The sequence below is a fragment of the Gasterosteus aculeatus genome, chromosome 10, assembly GCF_964276395.1.
Source record: "Gasterosteus aculeatus chromosome 10, fGasAcu3.hap1.1, whole genome shotgun sequence".
In the NCBI taxonomy this organism is placed as follows: domain Eukaryota; kingdom Metazoa; phylum Chordata; class Actinopteri; order Perciformes; family Gasterosteidae; genus Gasterosteus; species Gasterosteus aculeatus.
The window spans coordinates 10,154,140-10,178,383 of record NC_135697.1 but is presented as its reverse complement, the minus strand read 5'-3'; the positions used below and the strand labels follow the sequence as shown (position 1 = coordinate 10,178,383).

Sequence of the window (24,244 nt, the reverse complement as noted above, 5' to 3'; positions counted from 1 at the left end):
CAGTCAACAGGGAATGATATATTGCTGTAAAACTAAAAACGTACAGGTAAATTTCTTTGCCGTAGTAAATTAATATTTGGAGTTTTTAAGATTTTTAAAATAAACTAAATGTACATGTGTCCAACAATCCAACCCATTATATTTACTGATTAAAATGTACCTTTTACCTAAACGTTTGGGGGACTTTTTGACCACACACACCTGGTGGCGGAAGTTCTCCGCCCTACAAAATGACAACTTCCGCTTTCAGTTTAAAGTGATAAGCGAGTCACGCGCAGTGTACGCGGCGGGCGCTGGGACCACGCGGAACGTGCTGCGCTGTCAGTTAGCTGTCGCTCACGTTGAAGCTCCTCGTTCCCACCGGAGAGAAAACAGCCGAGTTCAGCCGCTGCGGAGCGGACAGACTCCGCGGGTCTTATACACCTTAATTCATTCCTCACGCGCGAGGTCATTGTCTTTTTTTTTTTCTTTCTTTAAATCATGTCGTCATAATGAGGTGAGTATGGCCAAGCGACCGGGGACCGACGACGGGATGTTGACTTCGCCGGCAGTTCTCCGGGACTTCGCGAGTCGATCCGATCTGAGCTCCGGGGACCTGGACATGGACTGCGCCGACGGGGCCGCGGAGGTGTCCCTGGAAGACATCCTGAAGCTGTACAGCCAGCCGATAAACGAGGAGCAGGCCTGGGCGGTGTGTTACCAGTGCTGTCGGACTTTAGCGCAGAAACGCAGGAGAAAAAGCTCCAAGTCAGCCGTTGGTTCGGCCGCCGATTACCCGAGGAGAATCGAGGGACCCGGGGATGTGAGGATCGGGAGAGACGGCGCCGTGAAGCTGCCCTTCGGAGATTGCACAGGTAATCTAAAACCCAGACAATAACTAGCCAATACATCGGGATGCTCTCAAACGCTCCGTCTGGGTTTGAGCAACTGCGCAGCTGGAGCGACAACCGCCGCGTGACGCCTTGTTTTCCATCGCATGTGTCTCGCAGGCCAAACGAACCGAGCATCCCCACAAAGAGGCCGTGTTATTGTGGCCCGTCTGCTTCCAGCCATGTGGGCAATTTGTTTACAGGCGCTCGACGCGGTCATTAAAAATGCATCGCAGATCACCGCATAGCTGAAGGGAGTCAGAGAAAGCTGTATGGGAATTATTCACTGACGGTTTCTGTTCTCACAAGAAGATCTCTAATATTTACATCACGCACACGCGGTGGATTGTTGTTGCTTCATTGAAACTGGTGGTTTACTGTTAAAATGACGCTCCTGTATCGACAGTAAACAAAGAACCGTGCACAGCATCTTGGGCCCAGTCCAGAGCAAAGGCATGTCAATAGTAAAATGCTGACAAAACCCCCAAAACAGATGACTCATTGCGGCCAAAATTAACATTATGTGTTGTGGCATTAGAGTAAAGGCACAGATTGCTGGTGGATGAGGGATGCACGCAGCCAAGGGTGGTTTTTAACACCAACGAAACACCTTTTTTAGTCTGATTAAAAATAGCAATTTGCAAGCACATGGGCTGCATGTAGGTAGGAGATCCACTGAATTGCGGATGGGAGTATCCACTTTTACTGGCTGTATTAGACAAAGAGCTACATGTCTGGCCTCCATCGACAGAAACAGGCCCATTATATCAAATAATTCTAGACCAAATGACTTGAACCCCACCGTCTCTTCATATGGTCACGCATACATAGATTTATACCTGAGGATTCAAGCTAGAGCGACTCAGGGCTAAGTAAAAGTATACGTCAGTTCAGGTGTGTCGACAGATGTACAGACTGTTTCCAAATAGCTTTTTAACTGCCTGCCATGAATATGTGCGGGGTCACGTTGGGTGTGGGTAGAGGTGTCGCCATCAGCTCAGCATAGCCTCGAGCACTGAGGTTACATCCCATCCCTCCAGGGAACTTATTAGCCCCCATTCCCCCCCCTGTTTAGACCTCTCCATACTCCCTCTCTCCCTTGCTTGCCAACCCTTCGGACCAGCGCTCCCTTATCTCAGCATATTGCGCAAACATTACACTCTCAGAATTAACTGTTTCTGCCGTTGCTTCATTCAGTTTTGAAGCTGTTTTAAAAAAAAGCCTAAACGGGATGACCCGACTTCGTCAGTGTGACTGCCGATGAGTTTTTGAGATTATTGGGGAGAGTCCTTTTCCTTCTCTGTGGCTGAGGTATTTTGGGACAGCTCGGCCCCCGTCCTCATTCATATTAGGCCCGGTGATGGGAGAGACGTGAGACCTATTAAGCATTCAGGAACTCTGCGTCCAGTTGCAGAGGGTTCTATCCCAGTAAAAAAAAAAAAAAAGCATTGCTTATGCAATCCACATATGGCCTGTGCATGAGTCAGTGACAAGGTGGCATCACTTGGCCAGCACCCAGACCACCACCACTGAGTCCTTCAGGGCCCTTTCCCTTTCTTATTGCTTGTATCAAGACTGCATGGCGTGTGTATCTTAGCATTGCGTAGAAAACAGAATGAGCAATGCGGAGCCCCAATTTAAGTATTTATTTTTGGCTCGCTTGATGAGAAATGTATACGCTACTCCTGCTGCAGTCGGATCAATTCACACCGAGCATTGGGAGGAATATATTCTCTGCCACTGTGTGTTGCCAAGAGAAGGGCCTGAATGAAGCCTCAAGGCTGCATCCAAATAAGAGGGATGCCTGTTTACCCTGAAGAATTCCATTGATTCACACCAGTAAAGAGCTTTTTCTTTTGTTGATTTGCTGCATTCAGTATTTTAGCTGGAACGTAATTCATACAGTACATGCGATTGAAGAGGTTTGAGTATTATTTAAGGTCTTTCTTTATTTGGCTTTATGTGAAGCCCCTTTTTTTTCTCAGCAGTTACAGAGGTTGATATTTGACTGAATAGGATAGTCTGGGTGACACCGCAGGCTGCTCCAAATATGCCTCACGGTGACTTAATCACTCCAGGAGAGACGAGGGCCCAGGCAAAGCAATCTCTCCCTGACTGGGACCAACAGAGGACCCAGTGTTACTCAAATGACCGTTGGTGGATGGCCGTTTATTTATTTTTTCCTTCCGTCTGTTGGCTGTAATTCATAGTGGCCTGACTAGAACCGAGCCGAGAAACATGCAGCCACAACGTTCAGAGAAGTGCTGTTTAGATTGAAATGATTTAATCACTGACTCCATGGATTGATGCAACTTATAGTAGCATTCAGAGAGATGACGACTCTGGCCAAAGTGTCCCATTTATACGCAATGACCTAATTTCGCCGTCTGGACAGGTGTCAAAGTCTGCAAATCTATCTCCCTATTTGTACTTTCACCCCAGACGTTTTTTCTTACCGGCGGTTACCGTGTGTTTCAATCGCTGTTCCCCAGTGATTAGCTGTCGGAAGTTGGCGTATGTAATTTTTCAGTATGGGGAAAGAGACCTACTGTGCATACTTTTGACCTCTCGTGATGTGTCTACAGATACTGATGTTTTGGAAATGCTAGTTACAGAACAAGAGATGCGATTGCTTTTTGTTTTCTCTTTTGTATTAAAAGGGAGCGAGAGTTTTCAGGTTTTTCTCGTCCACTTGGTTTGCTGTCACATGTTGTATTGTTTAAAAAAGGCTTAAAGTCTGCATGGACGGTCACGATCAAGGTTAAGGGTTCTTATTATTTGCTTTCTATTTTGAGAGAGGCTTTATTGGTAGAGTGGTAAGTGAAGAGAGGACGGTGTCTTTCACCGGAGTATGAGGGGACGATCATATCGCCATATTCAGCCGCTGGTGGCAGGTTTTGACACCGCAATTTGCTTCAGGCAGTTTGCCTCGGGCAGTGTGCAGTAACTGAATAGATTATGAAGTTATGATGTGAAGTAGTTACGAAGCACCCCCTACATTTAGTCTCTTCAAGTTGAGTATTTGATGTCCTACAACACGGTGTGAGGTGTGTTTTGAAATGTCCTACATAATTCTAAAGCACTTGTACACAAATAATTCAGAAGGTGTGTACACTATAAGTGGCAATGAGTGTAATAACTCTCAATGTTCTGTCATTACAGACAAATACCAGCCGGCTGCAACGTCATTAGAGGTGAGTTTCACATCTGTCTCCTTAATCAAAGAAAGAAAATCTCGGTTATCCGTGTTTGTGGTTTCGTCTGCCTGTCATTCATCATTTAGTGATAACTATTTTTAGCAACTATTTTTACAGCTTTCCCACCGCTGAATCTACTAGTGTGCAATTTGCACAACAAGTAAGCTGGTGTGGCCCCTGTGTTGCCAAATTGTTGACTGAGGAAAAAACATTATGTGGAGCCAATACGAAGAGACCTTTGAAAAGAACATTAACTGGTTATTTCTTGTGAGTTGGATATATGTTTTCATTAGGAAGTGGTAGAAATAATAATAGCCTTGCAGTGTCAATCAAAATGATCATGTAGCGCTGCTCCAGCAACATAAAAATTAATTGTTACCTCCAAATGTATCAGCAAGCATTAGCCTACACCCTTTAAAGTGTTTGTCCCAGCGGTGGAAATGCAGTGAACAATAGAGTGGGAGTGGGTTCTGTGCGACGGGCCCCATCTACTTTGTCCAGCGCCTATTGTGTTTGCTGCACTCTGATGCAAAAGAGGACTTAAAAGAGCGTGACGTCTTTTTGTTCATTAAATGCATTGCTTTCTGTACCATCATACATTCATCGCCAAAAACCACATGACCATAACATGCGTCTAGTCTCTGTTTGGCTAAGCAAGGTGCACTGTGTAATCCCAGGAGAAGGCTCTCTAATCTTTTATGTACACATCAAGTGCACCGAGAATCTACTGTCAAGTCGTAGCGGTGTGATCATCTTTCATGTTTGCCTTGCAGTTCATGTGATCACAGGCTTTACAGTTGGAAGTAGAAAACCTCTTACTATGATGACAGTTCCGCCTCCTCCTCCTTCTTTTGCTTGTTGATACTGAGTTACTTCTTGCAGCCTTATATTTACTATGAATTAGCAGGGTGTGTTTGCCATGTTGGTTTATTGGAAATTGCAACGGAATCTTGCTCAATGGCTATTTGTGCATCAGCATGATTATCCTACAGAATGGACCACATGGCAAAACTTTGAGGACACGCCATGTTTTAAAAAAAGTGTTTGTTTATTTGTTTTACCCTCATGGATTGAAGCAAAGAGATATTAGCATGTCTTTTGTGTGAGGACTCATTTTGAATCAGTGGCCCAGTCGGTCAGTCCACCATTCTGGTGTTTACTGAAATAATTTGCATGCCATGAAAGTTTTAAGACACTTGTAATCTTCCCTTGAAGACAAAACCTACTATTATTTGCTAATGACCAAATACAGACGGAACTAATGTCATTGCCATTGGCCCCAGAAATCCTTTTTGTTTCGTGTTACTCATCAGACTCTACGGTTTTGCTTCAGCGTGTGTGTGTGTGTGTGTGTGTGTGTGTCGTCATGGCGAAATGAGGTCCAGACCTACTTAAGCAGGGACTACCACAGAAATTGTTGTGAGACAAGGCCTCATTTGTGTCTGTCTGTGGACGATTTCGTCAACTTTGCGGGATCACAAAGCCAAAACGTTACTGATGTTGAGATCCATGTGAGGCCCCGGTGTGAAGATGTTGGTGTGGACAACTCGGACCACCCTCTTCACCACCTACTGCTGGACCAGCGGAGCACCTTCTCCAACAGGCTGATCCAGCTCCGCTGTCTCAAGGACAGATCCAGCAAAACATTTCTGCCAACGGCAATAAGACTTTACAGCAGAACACAACATAATACCTCTGGCTAAATTCTTGTTTACTTGAACTACAACACTACTGTCTTAACTTTATTTTCTAATTTAATTTAATTTAATACATATTCAACCGTACATACTTCCTTAACTTAATATGTTTGCTCTGATATTTTATTTTATTGTGTTTACCGTGGATATATTGTGCATTTTTCATTCTCACTTTATTTACTGTACTGCTGCTATTGCACACAAATTTCCCCTTGGGGATTAATAAAGTTTATATCTATCTATCTAAGATGGTAGTGGCCTCAAGCAAAGGCCGCTGGAAAAATTTCAGAACAAACGAAAAAGACTTCATCCTTGCAATTTTTCACAACTGCAATTCTAAAATAACTCGATGAACAACAACCTTGAACTCCTTTGGAACAACTAACTCAATTGGGCCTTAATATATTTTAACTCATTCCATCACACGTTTAGATTTTGGCGAGAAACTTCAATGTTGTTTTGAAGGCAATTTTTGTCTGAAGCCTTGCTGACAATTATAGATCTTGGGAAGAAAATTGAAATTAAGCAAAATGCGATCAGTGCTTTCCTATTGGTGAACATGGTACGGTTTATCCTCACTAAACACAAGCATGTGAACATAATTGTTATGAGCGTGTGAGTTATGAGCGTGTTAGCATTGATGTGATTGAATGTTCTGAACATTAACTGGGACAATGAATTCACTTTGGCTTTTTTCCCTGACCCAATTTTCTAAAGTAAATAAATGTTCCAGAATGATCTAAATAGAGACTCACTGTGTGACAGTGTTACCCCCTTTTTTTTAATCGATGACTCACAACATTGCTCTCACACATTTGGACCAAAGTGCATTGTCCCCTATGATGTAGAGCCTGTGTTGGGAAAAACATCAAGATTATCAAGCAAGGTGCCCCTTTTTAAAACCAGTATTACCTCTATGCTGGTCAATTGTAATATTTATGGCTTATATAAATAATTCATAATAATTTAGTCTTACTGACGGTCATTAGTTTGCCAGCGTCGAGGCCTCCCGCCCTCCTTATACAGTCACTGCAATTGATATGAATAACTACAAGTTGGACAACAAGCAAGTGCATATTTTGTGGGTCTGTTGAGTGTGAGTTTTGAGGGCAGACAGTCCGCTGGGGTGACTGGCCTCCAGTTTGATCCCTGTATGCCTGACATATACCAGTGACCTAATTGTTGTAGCCGACTTTTATCCAAATCAATCAATTATTTTTCTTTGTTTCAGCTTCACTTAAAATCCCCATTGCAGCCCCCTGGGGGGTATTCACAGGAATGCAATTTATTGAGTCGTCTGAGTAGTTCTTGCATCAGGGTATTCCATTTATACGCAACGGAGAAGAAATCTATATCTTCTGGTCCAGTCAGCCATAAGATTTCCACTTGTACTACCATACTTTTGTGTACTTTTTAATTAATTAATTTTCTCTGTCAAAGCCAGGTTTGCGTTTTATCGCTGTCATGTGGAGTCTGACATTTTATGTGAAACTTCGCTTTTGCGGCTGATGGGAATATAGATAGATATATAGATACTCAATTGTTTTAAAAGTAATTTCCCTGCATTTTTAGTATCATATTTATTCCACCACAAAAGCCTGTGATGATGACACATAATGTCTGCAATGGGTGTTTGATTCAGAGGGAGTTTTCCTCGGCCCTTTCCAGCTGACTTCACATGTGAATGCAAACTGGACAGATTTTAACGGGGGGGAATAAAAGAAGCAGTCAATGAATAGTGATGCTTCAGACTGGAGGAGGCCAAGCATATGCTCTTGCAGTGGAAGAACTCTAGCTTTAGCTCTTGATTATGTAACCGTCTGTTTTTTGTGATGGCTTTGCAAATGCTGCAGGCTGCTTAGCTGACTGTTTTGTGAACTCCGATGGTCACAGTGTGGAAAGAATTGTCTCAGTTCTGTTGCTGCAGTCTGCAAGAATATTGTGTTAAGGTTTTTCATCAGTTTTCATCAAGCTCACGTGGTTAACAGTGATTTTTGGTTCGTCTTCCCTCCTGGACCTGCCCTGTTCTGCAGAATGTCAGTTTACCCGCTGTGTTAATGTTGTAATACTTACACATGACAACTATTAAAGCTCAATGTAGCCGTATATATTTGTATACAGAATTCTGCGTGCTAAAAGACCTTTCTCCCACGTTTATGTTAAAGAGCACCATTAGTGTTCACACAAACGCTCCTTTCTTTGCCCGTCTGCGTAGTGGTTGACTCACTGGTTTCTGCATCGTGGTAGCTGAGGTTGCGCTGCTTGTTGAGCCAGTTTATAAAAGGATGTGTGTATGCCTATTTTTCAACCTAGTCTTGTTTTTTGTGTTTTACTTTGACTCGCATCAATTAAAATGGCAGTTTATCAAAGCTGGTTAGTGAATTTATCTGATCAGGAGTAGTGATTTGGAATCAATCGCTTATCCAAGAAAGTTCCACTCAAGACGCCCACAAAATAAACAAGTTTTAGCCTCTTCAGAGACTGCTTGAACGTTTCTGTTCACGTGTGCCCAAATTTAAGCTATTTGGCCCGAAATCTAATCAGATGCGTTTAATTATGTGGCCCGCTTTCTTTATTTGCTGTTTTCATAAGACCAGTCTTTGCAAGGTCAAGTGTACAGCGTGACCCAATTTTAAGTGGAACAACTGCACTTAATTTTGTTGACTGGATACCAAATTTACAGGCCATGTTTTACGGGAAAATAATGGTCAACCTTTGTGAGGATTTCCTTTTTCCGTGTAAATTTGTACAATTTCGATCATTTGACAGCTTAGTTGTTCGTTTAGCTATTTGCAACTACTTCTGCTTATTTTGCGCGAGGTCTTGAAATGGTCATTTGATATGAAGCACAGGAGACAAAGGTTAGCAGTAAAACCAAATTCTCTTCCTGTTTGTTGTTAATTCTCTAGATGTCTGAGACAATCACGTGAAAAGAAGATTCTGAAGTTAACCGCAACAGCTACTGAGGGTTTCTTCCACAGGCGTCCACCTGGCCTGGGTGGAGCCTCGTTTTAATTAGTGGGTTACCGAACATTTCTGCATGCCTGAAACCCAGCAGTGGATTTTCTTCCTGTCTTTCTCCACTGTTTACCACATACGTGTCCTTCCTCCTCGCCTCATTCCTCTGAGTCACAAGTCAGAAAATGCATACCTACTGTTTCTTCTTCTCTAGTTGCCGGCTATCAATTTCACTTTAAGATGCCGGTCGTCCATCCGGTAAAGCCAATGGGGACTTGATGCCATTCTTTAATGTGATATCATGAAGCTGTTAGAATACTGCCCTGGTTGGTTGATAGGATGTTATCCAGCCTTGTATCTTTTTTCCTCGCTATTCATATATGGATTTAACTGTTTTCACAATTTGAGTCAAAGGTTTATATTCATTATTTATCTTCAGGAGTGTCAGAACCAGATTAATGTTGTAGTGTTTTTGGTTAATTATGTGAAACTGAGCGTTTGTGTGCTGTCCTGTTAAAAGTTCATCATTATAAGACATTTTGTGTTTGCATGGAAAATGGATTCAAACAATTGACCAAAGTCTGCACGGTATAGCTAATGTTCCTCAATTTGACATCTAGAATAATGCAATTGCTTGTATTACACAGGAGGATTTCCTCACTTATCATAGATTATAGATTATAGATGTTGGTTTACTATACCAGGCCCAATGCAGCTCCTTCAACCCTGTGGCCCAGGAATGACACTCTGGTGCTCAAGCCGTCCTTAACCTCTCGCCCTCTCCGGCGCATGTTGTCCCACGGCTGGATTATAAAGTTACGTAATGAGACACTAAGGAATAGGATATTTATTTTAGCCCTGGAACAGGATTATAAGCTGCACACAGATGTTTGATAACAGTAAAAGACCATGAAACAAACCGGTTTCCAATAAAACAATCAGGTTAAAAGTTTGTTAGAAAATGTAATTTTAAAAGTTGATAGCAATTTCATTTTGAATGGAATAGTTAGAAAAGAAAGAATAGATAGAATAGAAAAAACAATACAAGATATTGAGGAAAAATGGTGCATTTTAGGAAGATCAATGTAAAAAAAACATTCTATAGGAATGTTCTTGGTGTGTTGAGTCAAACCCAAGGGTGTTGCTTTAGCTCCATTTGTCATGTTGGTTATGAAATGATTTTCCTCTTGTTGCTGCTGTCAATTATCCCAAACCTGCTCAGTCAACACCCTCCCCTTTTGTGTGCTACGCTCCACAGCCAAGTGCACCAGCCCCACCCACATCGACACTGTCGCAAAAGGGAGGTGTCGAAATCAAACAATGCATCTTCATTCCTTTCCGGGATAAAACACACAGCGCAGTAATGACTCACTGCACACTGTGCCTTTAGCTCATTTTATTACGTCTATAAAGCAAATTCAAAAATAGCTGCAAGAATAGATTAGAAGCAGGCAGTTCTTTGCACTGTTAGCAACGTTAGCATTGAGCGGCCAATCGTTGTTTAGAGGCACTAAAAATGCTCCCAATCTTCAATCAACTGAAGTTGAAGGTCCCGAATGGAGTTAAAGATTCAAAGTTTCGTTGACACCTAGCGGTTATTCTCCTTCCCTTTTGTATCTGTCTAAGGAGGAAATGATGATATCCTGAAAGACTGTAGATGTCAATCTTTATTATAATTAATCCCCACTTTTAGTTTTTTTTCTGTATAAAGCAAATCATTTATAGGTCTGTAAACTGGATTTTATGTTCCAGTACCCAATAATAATAATAATGTACTTTCCCACAGGTCATTGACTCGTTGGGGATCATGATTTACAAAGCTTTGGACTACGGCCTCAAAGAAAACGAGGAGCGTGAACTCAGCCCTCCGTTGGAGCGCCTGATTGACATGATGACAAACGCCGAAAAAAACCAGAGTGACCCCTGTCCTGACGAGGGCTACGAAGCCACAGAGGAGGAAGATGAGGGCGAGGAAGAAGAGGAGAAGGAAGAGGAGCCCGTCTCTGCCACCACCGCCGGGTCCATCTCCAGCATTCGCAGCTATCAGGACCTCATTGCGGTAAGTGGCTGGATTCCAGTTTCCAGTGTTTTCATGAAAGCTTTTTAAGCTATTTTAACTTTTAGTTTTTCTGTTAAAAGCTGGTGAAATATACAAAAACCTTAGAGACCGATGATCAGTGCAGATTGCATAATTTCATTGAGATGCAAATTGAGATGTTTTAAAAAAAACGTAAGTTGAATCCTCATAATAACATTTTGAGATTGTCATGGTGCAAAGGAACATGCTGATGAAGACTCGTGATAAAAGTCTTATTATGCACTTCTCTTACAGCAGCAGTGCATCCACATCATGCAGATTTCCCTTATGACCAGTCGTGCTGAAAATTCCCGTAGCTTGTAAATATAAGACCTCACAGCTGTGTAATCCTGCTGGTATTTGGGGGCATATCTTTAGAAACTTTCACAGTCCATCCTATATAATGAAGCCGGTGTATATCATGACCACCACTTCTGTTGTTGCTGTTGTTGTTGTTGTGTGCCTTTCCTTGCCTGACTCCTAATTCCTCCAACAATCGTTCTCTTGATTGTAAACTGCAATATGGTGGCATGACGTATCTGGAGTAGATTACTGCACATTCCTTCACTAGTACTCTGCTGCGCTGTCAGAGGGAGGTTGGATTGATGAGGGATCGGCAAAAGATTGGGGTTAATGAAATATGACAGGACTCGCTTGAGAAAACTCCCACTAAGGTGGAAATAGCGAGACGCTGAATGTGCTGAGTGGCTTTCACTCGTTCCCAGGAGTGGCTCGTCTATAAAACACTGAATCTCCAAACAACGGCCGTCCGTTCAAATATCTAAAACGTGTTTAGCTAACCTACAATAGCGCCTGATACAGATCATTCATTTTGGCATAAACTGTGAAAACAACCGATGCATCTGTATTTGAAGCATGTTCAAAAAGACTCTCTGCTCCGCTGTGTTTTTTACATGTGAATTTCCCTTCAATTACCGAGAGAGACCGTCCCACATTCCCACGGCGAGCCACGCCCTGCGTGAGAAAATTGTCGCCCGTCCGGTTTCTTCCTTTTGAGGAACTGGAGGTGATTCGACTGCTGTGTCATCGCTCTGCCTGATGGCCTTTATCACCCTTACAATCGCTGGCAGATGCCGTGAGGGTCAGATCTTTAAATGACGCTCAGTTGATACTAGTCAGGCAGTGTGCCGCGAAGTGGAAGAACCGGTTCAGAGTTTGTCTGTAGCCACGCCAGACCATACGTCCAGATTTAATTATTGTGCTGTACGGTTAATAGCTAGTGTGAAGCCTACATTATTGACGTCATCCAAATGATTAATAATCATCACTAAGAAGATAATTCACAAAATAAATAAAACACTAGTCACCGGAGTAATAACCAAACTATAAATCTAGTCTCATAATTGATATTCACTCACTAAGAACAAGGGATTTGTTTAAATTTGGACACTTGACTCTGCTTCTTGTCTATTATCACAGTACGTATGCCAAAGGTCATCACAGGAATCCGACGAATGTTCGACGAAGCCAAGCGGAAAAAGTTTACTGGAGATACCATCGTCTTAACCTCTCACTGCTGAGAGTCAGTCCAGGAAATAAAGAATCGAAATAAAGAAATCTGTTCTCACATCTCAGCCCCGGGATCAATGCGTTGTCTGTGGCTGGACCAATCAGATCTCAGGGCTGAGCTTTTTTTCATGCCGTGGTGGGAGCACAACAGCTCTGCAATGACAAATCCTTACAATGTAATTATCACACACGTGTTCAAGAAATCATTAACACGGCAGTGGAAATTCCTTGACTGAAGCAACCCAAGGGAGGCGGCGATCCCCTTGATGTTTTATCCAGCACCGCTTTGAGGCACATATTTCATACGGACGTTCATATTCCCCCTCTGGTTGGCCAACATTTCATTTCATTTCATAAATGCCCGCTGTGACTGAGCTGCAGTCTTTGTCTGGTTAGTACATTGTATGTACTTCACTGACAAATGAGTAAAAGTAAAAACAGCTGGAAGTTTTTAAGGGAATAGTGTGTTTCTACACGACCAAATTGTGTATATTTCCATAATTCCATGTATGTTTTTCTTGTTTCAAATGTTAGTGATAAAAAATAATGTATTGCGTTAACTATATAAGACAGTCATAAATAACTCAGTTATACGCATATATTAAAATATAAATGTGTGTATATTAAACTTACGTTATATCTTTTCTCCGTCTATCATTTCCTTTTATAAATAAAAAAACTTCAATAGATTTTATCATATCCCAACTTCACAAAATGCCTCTCCCTCATGGGGCTTTAGGGGTTTCCGTCTGTATTTAACCCTTTACCCTCCATTCTCTCCTACAGCTATGTTCGTCCCACCTGCCCCACACATCCGACGCCTCCAGTCACTACCAGGCCGTGTGTCGGGCTCTTTATGCGGAGACCAGGGAACTAAAAACCTTTCTGGACAAGATCAAGAATGCCAAAGAGGTAAGCGGACAATGGTGTGTGATTTGCAGGTTATTGATGCATCTGATGAGGATAAGTCTCATTCAAGCGGTAAGTTCATCCACTCACTTTTTAAAAATTTATTTAAACAATTACTTGTTTGGTGAAGTCTCTTCAACCGTGTTTCAGAGATAACTAGTGAACTTTACATTCACATTTTGATTCGAGTGGTTGATTCTTAAAAAGGGGAAAAGAAAATACTACTTGTGCCCAGATACTGCACAAGTACAACATAATGCTTCACAACGTGGTGCTGGTTGACTGTGGATGTCTCTGTATGACCTTCTTGTCCGGCCATTTGAGAACTCGTCCGTGCTTTCACTATTTGGCGAGGCTTAACTGTTCATGGTATGACTTGCTGTCTTTGTCATTTATTTCAGATTTAATCCTGTACTGGAGTATCAGTAGTGGACAATTTTAGTCTGATGGATTCTCTATAGAGCTGCTCAGAGGTGGCATGTTTTAGACTATTTACCAATTGTTCATTTATTTATTATTATAAAGATGTGCTGGAATTTGTTGTATTTAATTTCAGTCACAATTCATCAGTCATTCAGTGCAGTCAGCATGGGAAAAATAAACAAATGCTATTACAGAAATGCAACACTTGAGAAGATGCAGATATTATAGAGACCATGGTTTGGTCTCATCTCAGCAAAGAACTTTAGGGATAAGCTTTTTTTAAAGTTTCATAAACATGTAGTATAGAGCTCATGGGGGAAAACATTTGCCCTTGTCTTTAAAAAAAACGCATAACTAGAAGGTAATTCCAGTACAACTTTGTTTCCTGGTTGAAACGAGATCCTGCCACGTGACCTTGTCTCCACAGCCAGACAGAGTAGCTTTGCCTCAAACTGTGTACTTACTCCATATGTCCCGGCTTTGTCTTCTGCAGAAGGTATCAGTCATGCAAACAACCTTATGTAACAACATGGTTTATAGAATCAAGTTTAACCTTGTTACAGCAATATAGGAAGCTTACAGGAGGGGACCCCCAGGCTACGAGGGCAGCTTCGCACTCCCTGTAGCACTCCATGTCACTGGATACACTAATAAGTAACCATAAACTATCGCACATGCTTACAAATTAGCAGGCTAGTCACTGAGTCTCTCTCAGCTCCTCTCACTGTTGTCTGCTCTGCCCATCCGAAAATGAACCAGTCGTTTTTTGCTGTGAAAGGTGTTCGTGAGCTATAGAAGAGGGTTTAAAAAGGTTAGACGTCGGAGGAATGAGGGTGTTTCAACAGTAAACAAAGGTGTGGATGAAAAGATGTGTTGACGATAAGGAGAAACACGGCAGCAGCAGACAACGCCTTGGGCTTTTCTGTCTTCAGTCTGAGAATAATATTCATCCTAATGTGTATCCGTCGATCATAATGATTGTTCTCAATATCTATACTTTTATGTGGCTGACAACAAGGCGAGCGCTCCTTTACATTGCCCTGTTTGACGTTTGATCTGGTCAACCAGAACGTTCTATAACTAGCTTGTTGTGTGAGGATTCAGCAGGGATGTTTTCTATTTTTCCCCTCTGGTACACCTTCACTATGCGTATGAGACGCATATCACTAATTAACGAGACTCTTTGACCATATGGGCAGCTTGCCAGTGACTTTTCAGCCAACACTATGAATGCAGTGGTACACCTTTTGAATATACGGTGACATGAGAAAACATTTTCATGATTTTTGTTCTGGTTCTCCTGTCTCTTTTCTTGGCTAGAACCTTCGGAAAATGGAAGGTGGGACTCGAGAGCAACCTATCCAAGACCTCGATGAGCTGCAAAATTCAGATTGGGTAAGAGTCTGGCTTTCTAACCGTCAATCACCTCATTTACGGACTGGAATTATCATGACATTTACATTTTTCTTTTTCACCAGGCACGGTTCTGGGTGCAGGTGATGCGAGATTTACGGGATGGTGTTAAATTAAAGAAGGTTCAGGAGCGTCAGTACAACCCATTAGCCATTGAATACCAGCTCACGCCGTACGAAATGCTGATGGACGACATCCGCTCCAAACGCTATAAGCTGCGGAAAGTCATGGTAAGACACAAGTATTTCTATTTAGCCCTTTTCTCCATGTTACAAATAACTAGATATGTATGCATTACAAGTAGATTATTATTTTTTTTTTTTTGAAAAAAGATTCATGTTTATACAAACTGTTCAGTAAAAAACAACAACAACATGATCCTCATCAAATTGAACTTTGTCATCCCAGGTCAAAGGAGACATCCCGCCAAGGTTAAAGAAGAGTGCTCATGACATCATTCTTGAATTCATCAGGTCAAGACCCCCTCTCAACCCTGTGAGTACAACATAGTGACCGCCATCTGCAAAGTAACCTTATAGTTTTGGTTTGTACCATATTCATCACACAATATAAAACAATATAAGATGTTTTTCCATCTGTTTTCACACTGGCATTCACAGTACATGCAAAATGACACAGTGTGGATCATGGGTACATAGTTTCACATGCGCATCCATCATCACATGGTGGTATTTTTAACAATAACAAAGGTTAAACTTTTACCAATAGAAGAGTTGGATGACTGAATGCAGTGTATCTCAAATTGGGAGTACTTTGAAGTCCAACAGGGGTACATGCTCATCTTTAGATGATGTTTAAAACAATATTAGTCATGCATAATTCCCAAAGTTGTATAGATAATTTGATAAACCAGGATTCCTATTATCAATGCAATCGTTAACTGCTGAAAACTCAACCCCTGATACAAATGCTATATTATTTTTGCTGGTTAGGAAAAAAAAAGATTGAAAATAATTCAATTGGGAAACCATCCCTCTTTTGCCGAGTACTCACTCTGTGCTGTGTGTTGGTTGTCCTGACAGGTTGCAGCCCGCAAACTGAAACCCCACCCGGTGCGACCGCGGAGCCTCCACGAGCGACTGCTGGAGGGCATCAAAGCTGAAAGGAAACTCCGGCCGGTATCACCGGACATGATCCGCAGAAACCGCCTCGGTAGGCCGCCTGTTTTCATACATAGAAAGGACATCTAAGCAAAAGTCAAATTTGCGAAATTCTTTTCAATGTTTTAAAATCTGTTTGAGAATGTCATGATTACTCATAACAGCCCTCTTCCCATATTGGTCTGGTCACTTAATCAGAATTCAGTGTTGATAACAAGGATCACTTTTGACCGCAGCAGTGAGCCTTGAGCTGTTTCCCCTGAACATCTGCCTACTGCGAGGGGAACCCTCGGGCTTGCAAGTTCTGTGGTTCGGACTTAAAAATACAAATCCTGTATGTTACGCGGCCCTTTGATATTAGTTTTGTAAAAGCAAGCGGTGCATGGAGGTGGGTAATCCTTGGGTATGCGGCCGTCATAATTAGCTAATTGTATAATATGATCCGAAACCATTTAAGGCTTTAATCCGATAAAAACAGCAAATATTTTGTCAGTCCGTTCTGTACAGCGCTTCTATGCGGATTACACAAGACTCCTTTTGTAAAGGGATTTAGGGACGTAGTGTGTAGCCGTGGTAACAATAATGCATATGGGAGGCTGTAAAGGTTGTTCCTAAACGTAACACAGCTCTGTAATGTAAAGCAATATGTGTTGATCTAACCATCCTTTTTAACTCTCGTGGATCTTTCTTTTGCTTCCATTTCCTTACATTCAAACTTGTCTCAGTCATGCGACCTCTTAGCATGTCTTACAGCTTTGACTCATCAGGTAAAGTTTCACGTCACCTCTTGTGTTCCTATTGTTGCACCCTGTGTTTCATTCCAAGCTATTTTAGCTCCTGCTTCTTTCATTTAAACACGCACACTTTTTTTATTGTTTTGTGTTTGTGCTGTATAGGTGTGTGTGTGTGCGGGTGACACACTACGGTTGCCTATACTGTACCTTTTTATTAAAAGATCAGTCAACTGAGCGCAACATGCTCCTTAATATGAGGTAGAAAAAAAGCCAAGCTGCGCAGCTGTGCCTTGGATATAGTAGTTAGTCACAGGGGACTGCCGGTGGTCTCGGTGATGAAGGATAGCCACTGAGACGGACCCAGCGGGGGGAGATTACAGATCATCACTCTGCCCCTGCAGCCAATCGGCCCTGCTTGTCACCCTAATCCACTCTCTCTGAGGGATATGACAAATTATATAACGCTGAAAAGTTGAACGGCAGATGACCGTCCAAAAATGTGTCACTGCAGTGTCACAGAATGACCATAATCCAGATGGATGTATAGGAGTCACCTTCAGCACTGTGGCTGCACTCCTTGTCTGCTTCCCCTTCACTTCCCTCTCCCTCCGTGCTTTCCAGCTGTGCACACAACATATGTGAGGGCGCTGCACAGCATCGCCTCAATTAACACCTGACCAAATGCTTGTTGCTGACAAGCAGTCCTCCCTGTGGTACAAGGACGGTTTCGGTATGAAAAATAGGAATATGCGTGCTCCTGCTAATGGGTTATGTTCCCATGACTCCTTTGCAGGTGCAGGGAAAAGCATCAGCACTCCTCAGGAATTGTTTCGCAGCTCAGGTAAAGAAGGGAAAAAAAAGAAGACATTTTCTTTTTTCCTTCATCTAAATGAAACGATTGAAGAGCACATCTGCAATGTGTGCATGTGGTAGATTGTCTTTGTCACCATGTGGCCTGTGTAAATGGACTCCGTGGTATCATAAAGTAACGATTCAAAAACAATAGTGGCATGATGGCCGGCTGTTAAGAGAGGGGGATGATTGATGAGAATTTACTGATCACCGTTAAATTGTATCTTTTCACCCACAGACACCCCTGATGCACCCAGGAAATTGGCTGTCAGCACCCAGTTTCTGGCCAGTGGCTCCCTGCTGGCACCCGATCAAGACTCCGCCCAGCAACTTAGCCAGAGGAAGAGGGTGCTCAAAGCACCCACACTGGCGGAGTTGGACAGCTCCGAATCTGACGTAAGATGTCCCACTCCTATTATCTGTTCTAATAAAACAATCATCACCTGCTGAATTGGATTTCAGTCAAGCGTCCTGAAAAATGTGGATAGTATCCACGTTTCCACAAGAACAAATTGACTAATTTTCATGTATGTAATGTAATGTAATCTTCTGGTTGACAGGAGGATGCCACACAGAGCAGCTCCAGCATGTCCACATCTTTGTCCCCGGTGTCAGTCGCAGAGAAGAAGGGTAAACGCTTACCTGCAACATAATGGAATATATTACGTTCTGTCTAAGTTGTTGTCATAATCCATTTAATTATTTTTTTTATCCCATGTGTCCAGTTCCTCCAAAGTTCCTGCCTGTGTCTGCAACCCCACAGCCAAAGGAGCGTCGGTCTCCACAGAGGCGGCACTCAATCGAGAAGGAATCCCCCACAAGTGTCCGGCCTTTTGCACCTCCATCTAGACAGAGCGCCAAGTCTTTGGTATGTAGATTCCAGGAGTTGCCTTTGTTTGATTAATTAACCTTTTAGCACGATCTTATGCACAAATCGTGCTAAATGCACTTAAATCAGGTGGTTAATCTAAGATGGTCAATTATATTCTTCATTGGTATTATTATTATTATTATTAAGACTATTCTCTTATCAGTCAAAATAGTCAAATTAAAACTCAAGGAGATTCTGACCAATGAGTATAAGGTGCAGGCATATATGTTAATTGTTAGTAGAACAACAACTTATTAACACTACTATTCGACCAACTCCACCAACACTGGGTACATACACAATATATCTGCCGTCCTGTGACCGGTCATTCGTCTCCTATGAGGTCACTGGTTCTCTGAGTAACTCCGCACTGGTCGTATGATTCCAGTGAGGTTGATGGATATAATTGAAAACACAAGACAGGCCGCTGTATGAAAGGGATTCAGAAGAAATTGGTTCATTCTCACCACTTATTAGTTAAAATGTATCCTTCTGCCAAACCAAGGGCCCTGGTTTAAACCATCAACAGAAAGAACAGTATAAAACCCTGGAGGAGACAGTCTCTAAAAATAAACAATTATTCACTTTTTTGAAGTAGTGAGAGTAGAGATTGAAGTATCAAAAGCTGCACAATAAGTTATTTTACGCGAAAATTTAATTATAAAAATAAAACCCTTTTCATAACATGAAGCCATGTTTGTTTATTTGTTTTGCCTTTCACATAAGAGTTGTTTTCATCTAGTAGATTTAAGACACGAGGATCTTTGTTGCACTTCCCCCTCCTTTTCTTGTTCCCATTTTATATAATCAAAATGTTTCTTGCATACCAAAGACTTACTTTCAGTCATTTCCTGTTTTGTATAATGCTGCAGATGATGGCGGATCCCAGGGCCAAGGTAACCTGGTAACCTCCTATACGTCTATCCATCACCATCAACACGGGTTTAGAATTTGTTTTTGGTGTGCGCGTTCGTCCCATTCTCCACAACGAGATATCTCAGGAATGTCTGGAGGAAAATTCTTCAAATGTGACAAACATCCATTTGGACTCGAGGGTGAACGGATTTTATTTTGGCGGTCACGGTGTCCTTGCTGGTTCCACCTGTCTGCAGTCAGACCTAGTAACCGGTAGTGATTATGTAGTCATGAGTTACGAATGCTGCCATTTCATTAAACTCTTCTCGTATCCTCTAATAGATTCACCAAGTGTTGAATTTTAGTTGAAGCTTGTGGAAAACACGGTCCTACCTGTTTAAACGTCCTGTTCCTTCTCTCTGCTGGTCAGGTTGATGCCGCCAGCGGTGCTCAGGGCCCGGTATGTCACTGCTATTGCATATCTTCAGAGGCACATAACACTGTTAGGGGAATTTCAATAGACTGAGTTTAGATGAACGGGACCTTTCTGTTTGTGTGAATGCAGCATTCTGAAAACGTCTGAGAAGGATTAAAGAAGTGCTGATGAGAAATAACTAGGAAATATTTACTACTAATTTCTAAGCCAAGCCAACTAGAGGAGAGTGGCATTAAATAATTGGTGAAGAGCTTCCCTAAGCTTTAACTTTGACATTGGCTCTGCTATAGTGAATTTATTGAATAGGCTACCAGATATGCCACATATCTCCTGGCGACTGCAGCATGCACCCTGTTGGGGGTCCACTTGCAAATTGGAACCATGAAAATGGTTATAAAACAGTCATGTAAAGGGCCGTTGAGTAATGTTGAAAATAAACTCAGTGTTGCAAAAGAGAACCATGCCACAATGAGCTAGATAACTAACTTGGAAAAATAATGTATGCAAGTAAATTGATTTTGGAAGGTGTGGACCACCAGCATGCTGTGCATTTTCTGTCCATTGTCAGTTTCGTATCGGTAGAAGCTTCATTCGAGGTTCACGAAGAACATACAAGCTCAGTGTTGTCACCTTCACCCTGTCATCGCATGTCTTCTGGTTAAGTGGTGTGCGCTGGGTGTCTCATTGGCAGCAGATACTAACAGTTCTCACGGTTCTGTTAATCTACACATGCACAGGTAGTTTGCTGGGGTTCATTATGCGTGTGTTTGCTACAGGAGGAGTTCCGCTACCCAGTGGAGTGTCTGGCTCTGACGGTGGAGGAGGTGATGCACATCAGGCAGGTTCTGGTCAAGGCCGAGCTGGAGAAGTTTCAGCAGTACAAAGAAATCTACATTTCCCTCAAGAAAGGAAAGGTAGACACCACATCTAGTAGTTTCATTGTCCGAGCGATCGTTTTCCTCAGTCATTTAAATACAACAAATTCCATGTGCTTTCTGTACCTCACGCCGTACTTCCCTTTCTAGGTTTGCTTTTCTTGTCGGACCAAAAGGTTCTCTCTCTTCACCTGGTCCTACACCTGCCAGTTCTGCAAAAGGTAAACTCAGTCAATGTTACCAGAACTAGATAACTGAAAGGGGAACCCCAAGTCTGTTTACTCGCATTGAGCAGTATGACTTACTTTGCTCTGTTGCTGGATTTTTGCAATGTCCCTTTTAGGTTGACCGGCGGCTCGTCGAATCACCTGCCAAGTGATCTTTGTGCTTTCTTTATTTCTAAATGTACCAATGACTGCTTAACAGTTGTAGTAGTTTTATTTAACAACCCCCCGGCGTGCTCCTGTATAAGGTGAATCAAGCTTTTTGCGATTCCTCAGGGAAGTTTGGAAAACAAAAAACAATTTGAGGAGTTATCAAAGTGAGGTTTGTAGAACCCTTTATTTAGCCTGCTTCTCACCTCGAAGCACCTTGAATTTCATGTTCAACATAAAGGCTCATTTGTGTCTTCCCCAGGCCGGTGTGTTCCCCGTGCTCCAGAAAGGTACGTGGCTGTTGATTTGAACACACGTTAGAATTTCTTCCCCCTCCATAAACTACATTTAAAAAAAATCTATATTTCTTTTTCTCCTCAGATGCGTCTGCCTTCGAAGCCCTACTCCACCCTCCCCATCTATGCTCTGGGCCCGAGTGCTATGGCTAAAGAAGAGGCAGGTGGAGCGTCGGGCCCTGCGGTGCCAGAGAAGAATCCATTTGGTTCTGCACACAGCCGGAGCAGCCTACGCAGAAGTGTTCACAAGTATGTTGCTGTACGACTCATCTCTTTTTACATACTAAGGAAATGCCAAACTCTACGAGGATAAGTCATTATACGTTTTTTGTCCTCAGGTTCTCAAAGCACAGCAGCAGTGATAGCAGCAAAGATGGGCAGTCACAGGATGAGCCTGAGCTACCCAAGGAGCTAACAGAGGACTGGGTCACCATGGAGATCTGTGTAGACTGCAAAAAGTTCATTACAGAAATCATCACCTCCAGCAAGCGCAGCCTGTGCGTGGCCACCAAACGTGCCCGTCTCAATCGCAAAACCCAATCCTTCTACATGTCGTCGTCCAACTCGGTCAACTTCCGGCCCTCTGAGCGCAGCATCAAGGAGGTGTAGGGGTGGGATCGCCTCTCTTGGAGCACTTTTTTTTTTTTTTAGTCCACTGAATAAAAAAACAAAAAAAAACTCAATGAAGCCAGTCCCTCTCACCCCAAAGTTAAAGGTTCTTGTACCTTACCCTGTCTCAGGAAAAGTTGGCAGGCTATGATTGGTCATGACTGGTCATGACCGTATGGTAGCTGCCAGATAACAAAGGAGAGCCATGTTTCTATTGAAGTCAGTCAAATCGTTTAGATGCAAATGTTGCTATTGTAAACGAGGTAACAGAATGTATATATTTGACATAAACAACGAATCAGAATGCCAAATGCTGCAGTCTTGATAGGTAATCGTCGGCCCCTCATGCATCTTGGTTTTGAATATATTTTCCAGTTCCTGTTTAACTTCTAGCACTCAGGATTAGCAACAGATTGTCTTTTGACAGTTGTAAACACTGTCGGGTCTGTTGGGGTAAACCCTGCCTCTCCCCCCTCCACTCCTTTTCTTCCAGCAACAGTTATGCTAAATGTAACATAATTCATTTAAAAGTAAGTTTAAATGCATAATTACTGTTTTCTCATGTTGTGGGAATCACGCTTTGGGGCAAGATTAGTCGGTTGTGTTTTTTTAAAAATTTTTTTAGTGGCTTTAGTCATTTTAACGTAAATTAAATTCTGTGCCTGGTGCCAACATGTAATGTCTTTGAATGCTTTTGTAGTTATGGACCTCTTGTACATATGTGTGTTATAAACTCAATGGGGGTATTTTTAGGGTAATCCAAGGTTTTGTCTCTACCCCTTTCCATTTTCCAAGCTGGCCAACAGAAGCACAGACATGTAGGATTATGAATGTACATGCTGTAAATCTTAATTGTTCCAAATTTAATATAAAAGAATGAACTAAGAAGTTATAATTTTATCATGTCATAAGATTTCTGCCTCTTGAGTGTCTTCTGTTGAAATTATTTTCTGACAACTTTAATATTATTACGGTTATGTTTGTCAATGTGATATTTTATTGTATAGTTTATAAACTCTTCAGTGTTAAAATATTCTTCTAAATCGCACTTTTATTGGAACCATTTATTGTTATACTTGTGTTTCATATCATTAATACAAATTATTAATTGCTTTTCACATCTTGGGAGTCCATAGTGCCAGTTCTTCATGAATGAAAATGTGTGAATGGCTAAAGGTTGTTTGTGAGTTGGACTAATGGCTAAAAACACAGCACTCCATTTAGTTGAATGTAGGCCAGTTTGTAGCTGTCATTGAAAATGCTTCATGAATGTGTTGTCCCTTTCAAAATAACTAACCAGCCTGTTGAATAACGATGCCATGTTCCATAAACCCATACATCTCAGTTTTATTTTTAACCTCTAAGGAATGTATGCATGTTGTACTGTGATCTGTTTCTTTTTATCAAAGAAATTATAATAAAACATCATCATTCACACTTTGGCTCAATGATCCTGTCCAATGACATAATTAAAAGATTTACTTTCACAAATGTGCAGTATTGTGTCCGACAGCAGAGGGCAAAATAGACCTGCGCTGGGCTCCTTGTCCTGCGGTCTGGGTGACATCACGTGACTGAAGGTGTGTATTGCAAGCGTTTGATGTTTTTTTTTTTTTTCATATTCACTGTGTACCTTTTTACAAAAACCTTTTTTGGAAACACCCCAATTAGTGGGTTCTTTCAAAGAACACAACAATCAGATTTTATACTTAATTGAGATCTTGGAACTAAACATGTCTCAAACAGTTGTTTAAAAAGATGGTAATGGGATGTTACTGATGATTTCAGGCTAGGATTTACATTACTTTCCCCTCTGGATACACCGTAGTATACATTATAGTGGATATTGCTGTAAAGAAAGAGCATGCAAATGTAGTATTTCATTACTTGGATGCTTTTCAAAAATAACCCACAAGATTCACATTGGTAGCTATGCAAATAGTTCTTCTGACCACTATTTGCAAACACAACAAATGGGCTTCAAATGAAACGCTATCTCCCACTGATGGGTTAGTAACAGACACTTAAAATAACCTGCCTGTAGGGTGACCCTCACACGCTGGTTTCTATGGACAGCAAGCGAACACACAGTCAATAAACAGACTGCATAGGCTGTGCATTTGGAAGGGGCTCAATAAAAGGCTTCAC

At 41.9% G+C, this 24,244-nt stretch overlaps 1 protein-coding gene across 8 annotated transcripts; it reads left to right on the top strand.

Moving 5' to 3' along the window:
• The first annotated feature begins 60 nt into the window (after positions 1–60).
• On the top strand, positions 61–23,533 carry spire1a (spire-type actin nucleation factor 1a). Of its 8 annotated transcripts, XM_040188620.2 has the most exons (19): positions 285–854; positions 4,032–4,063; positions 10,508–10,780; positions 13,115–13,240; positions 14,981–15,055; positions 15,139–15,303; positions 15,482–15,568; positions 16,117–16,246; positions 17,722–17,769; positions 18,019–18,176; positions 18,341–18,410; positions 18,506–18,648; positions 19,524–19,547; positions 19,937–19,966; positions 20,719–20,856; positions 20,968–21,038; positions 21,454–21,481; positions 21,573–21,736; positions 21,826–23,533. In XM_040188620.2, exons 1-19 carry the CDS (start codon positions 503–505, stop codon positions 22,094–22,096), a joined length of 2,385 nt encoding a protein of 794 aa, XP_040044554.1. In that variant the 5' UTR covers positions 285–502; the 3' UTR covers positions 22,097–23,533. The 8 variants fall into 8 exon arrangements, with proteins under 8 accessions (XP_040044557.2, XP_077937755.1, XP_077937756.1 ...); XM_040188623.2 differs by lacking the exon at positions 17,722–17,769 and having other exon boundaries at positions 61–854; XM_078081629.1 differs by lacking the exon at positions 19,524–19,547 and having other exon boundaries at positions 61–854.
• The last annotated feature ends 711 nt before the right edge of the window (positions 23,534–24,244 follow it).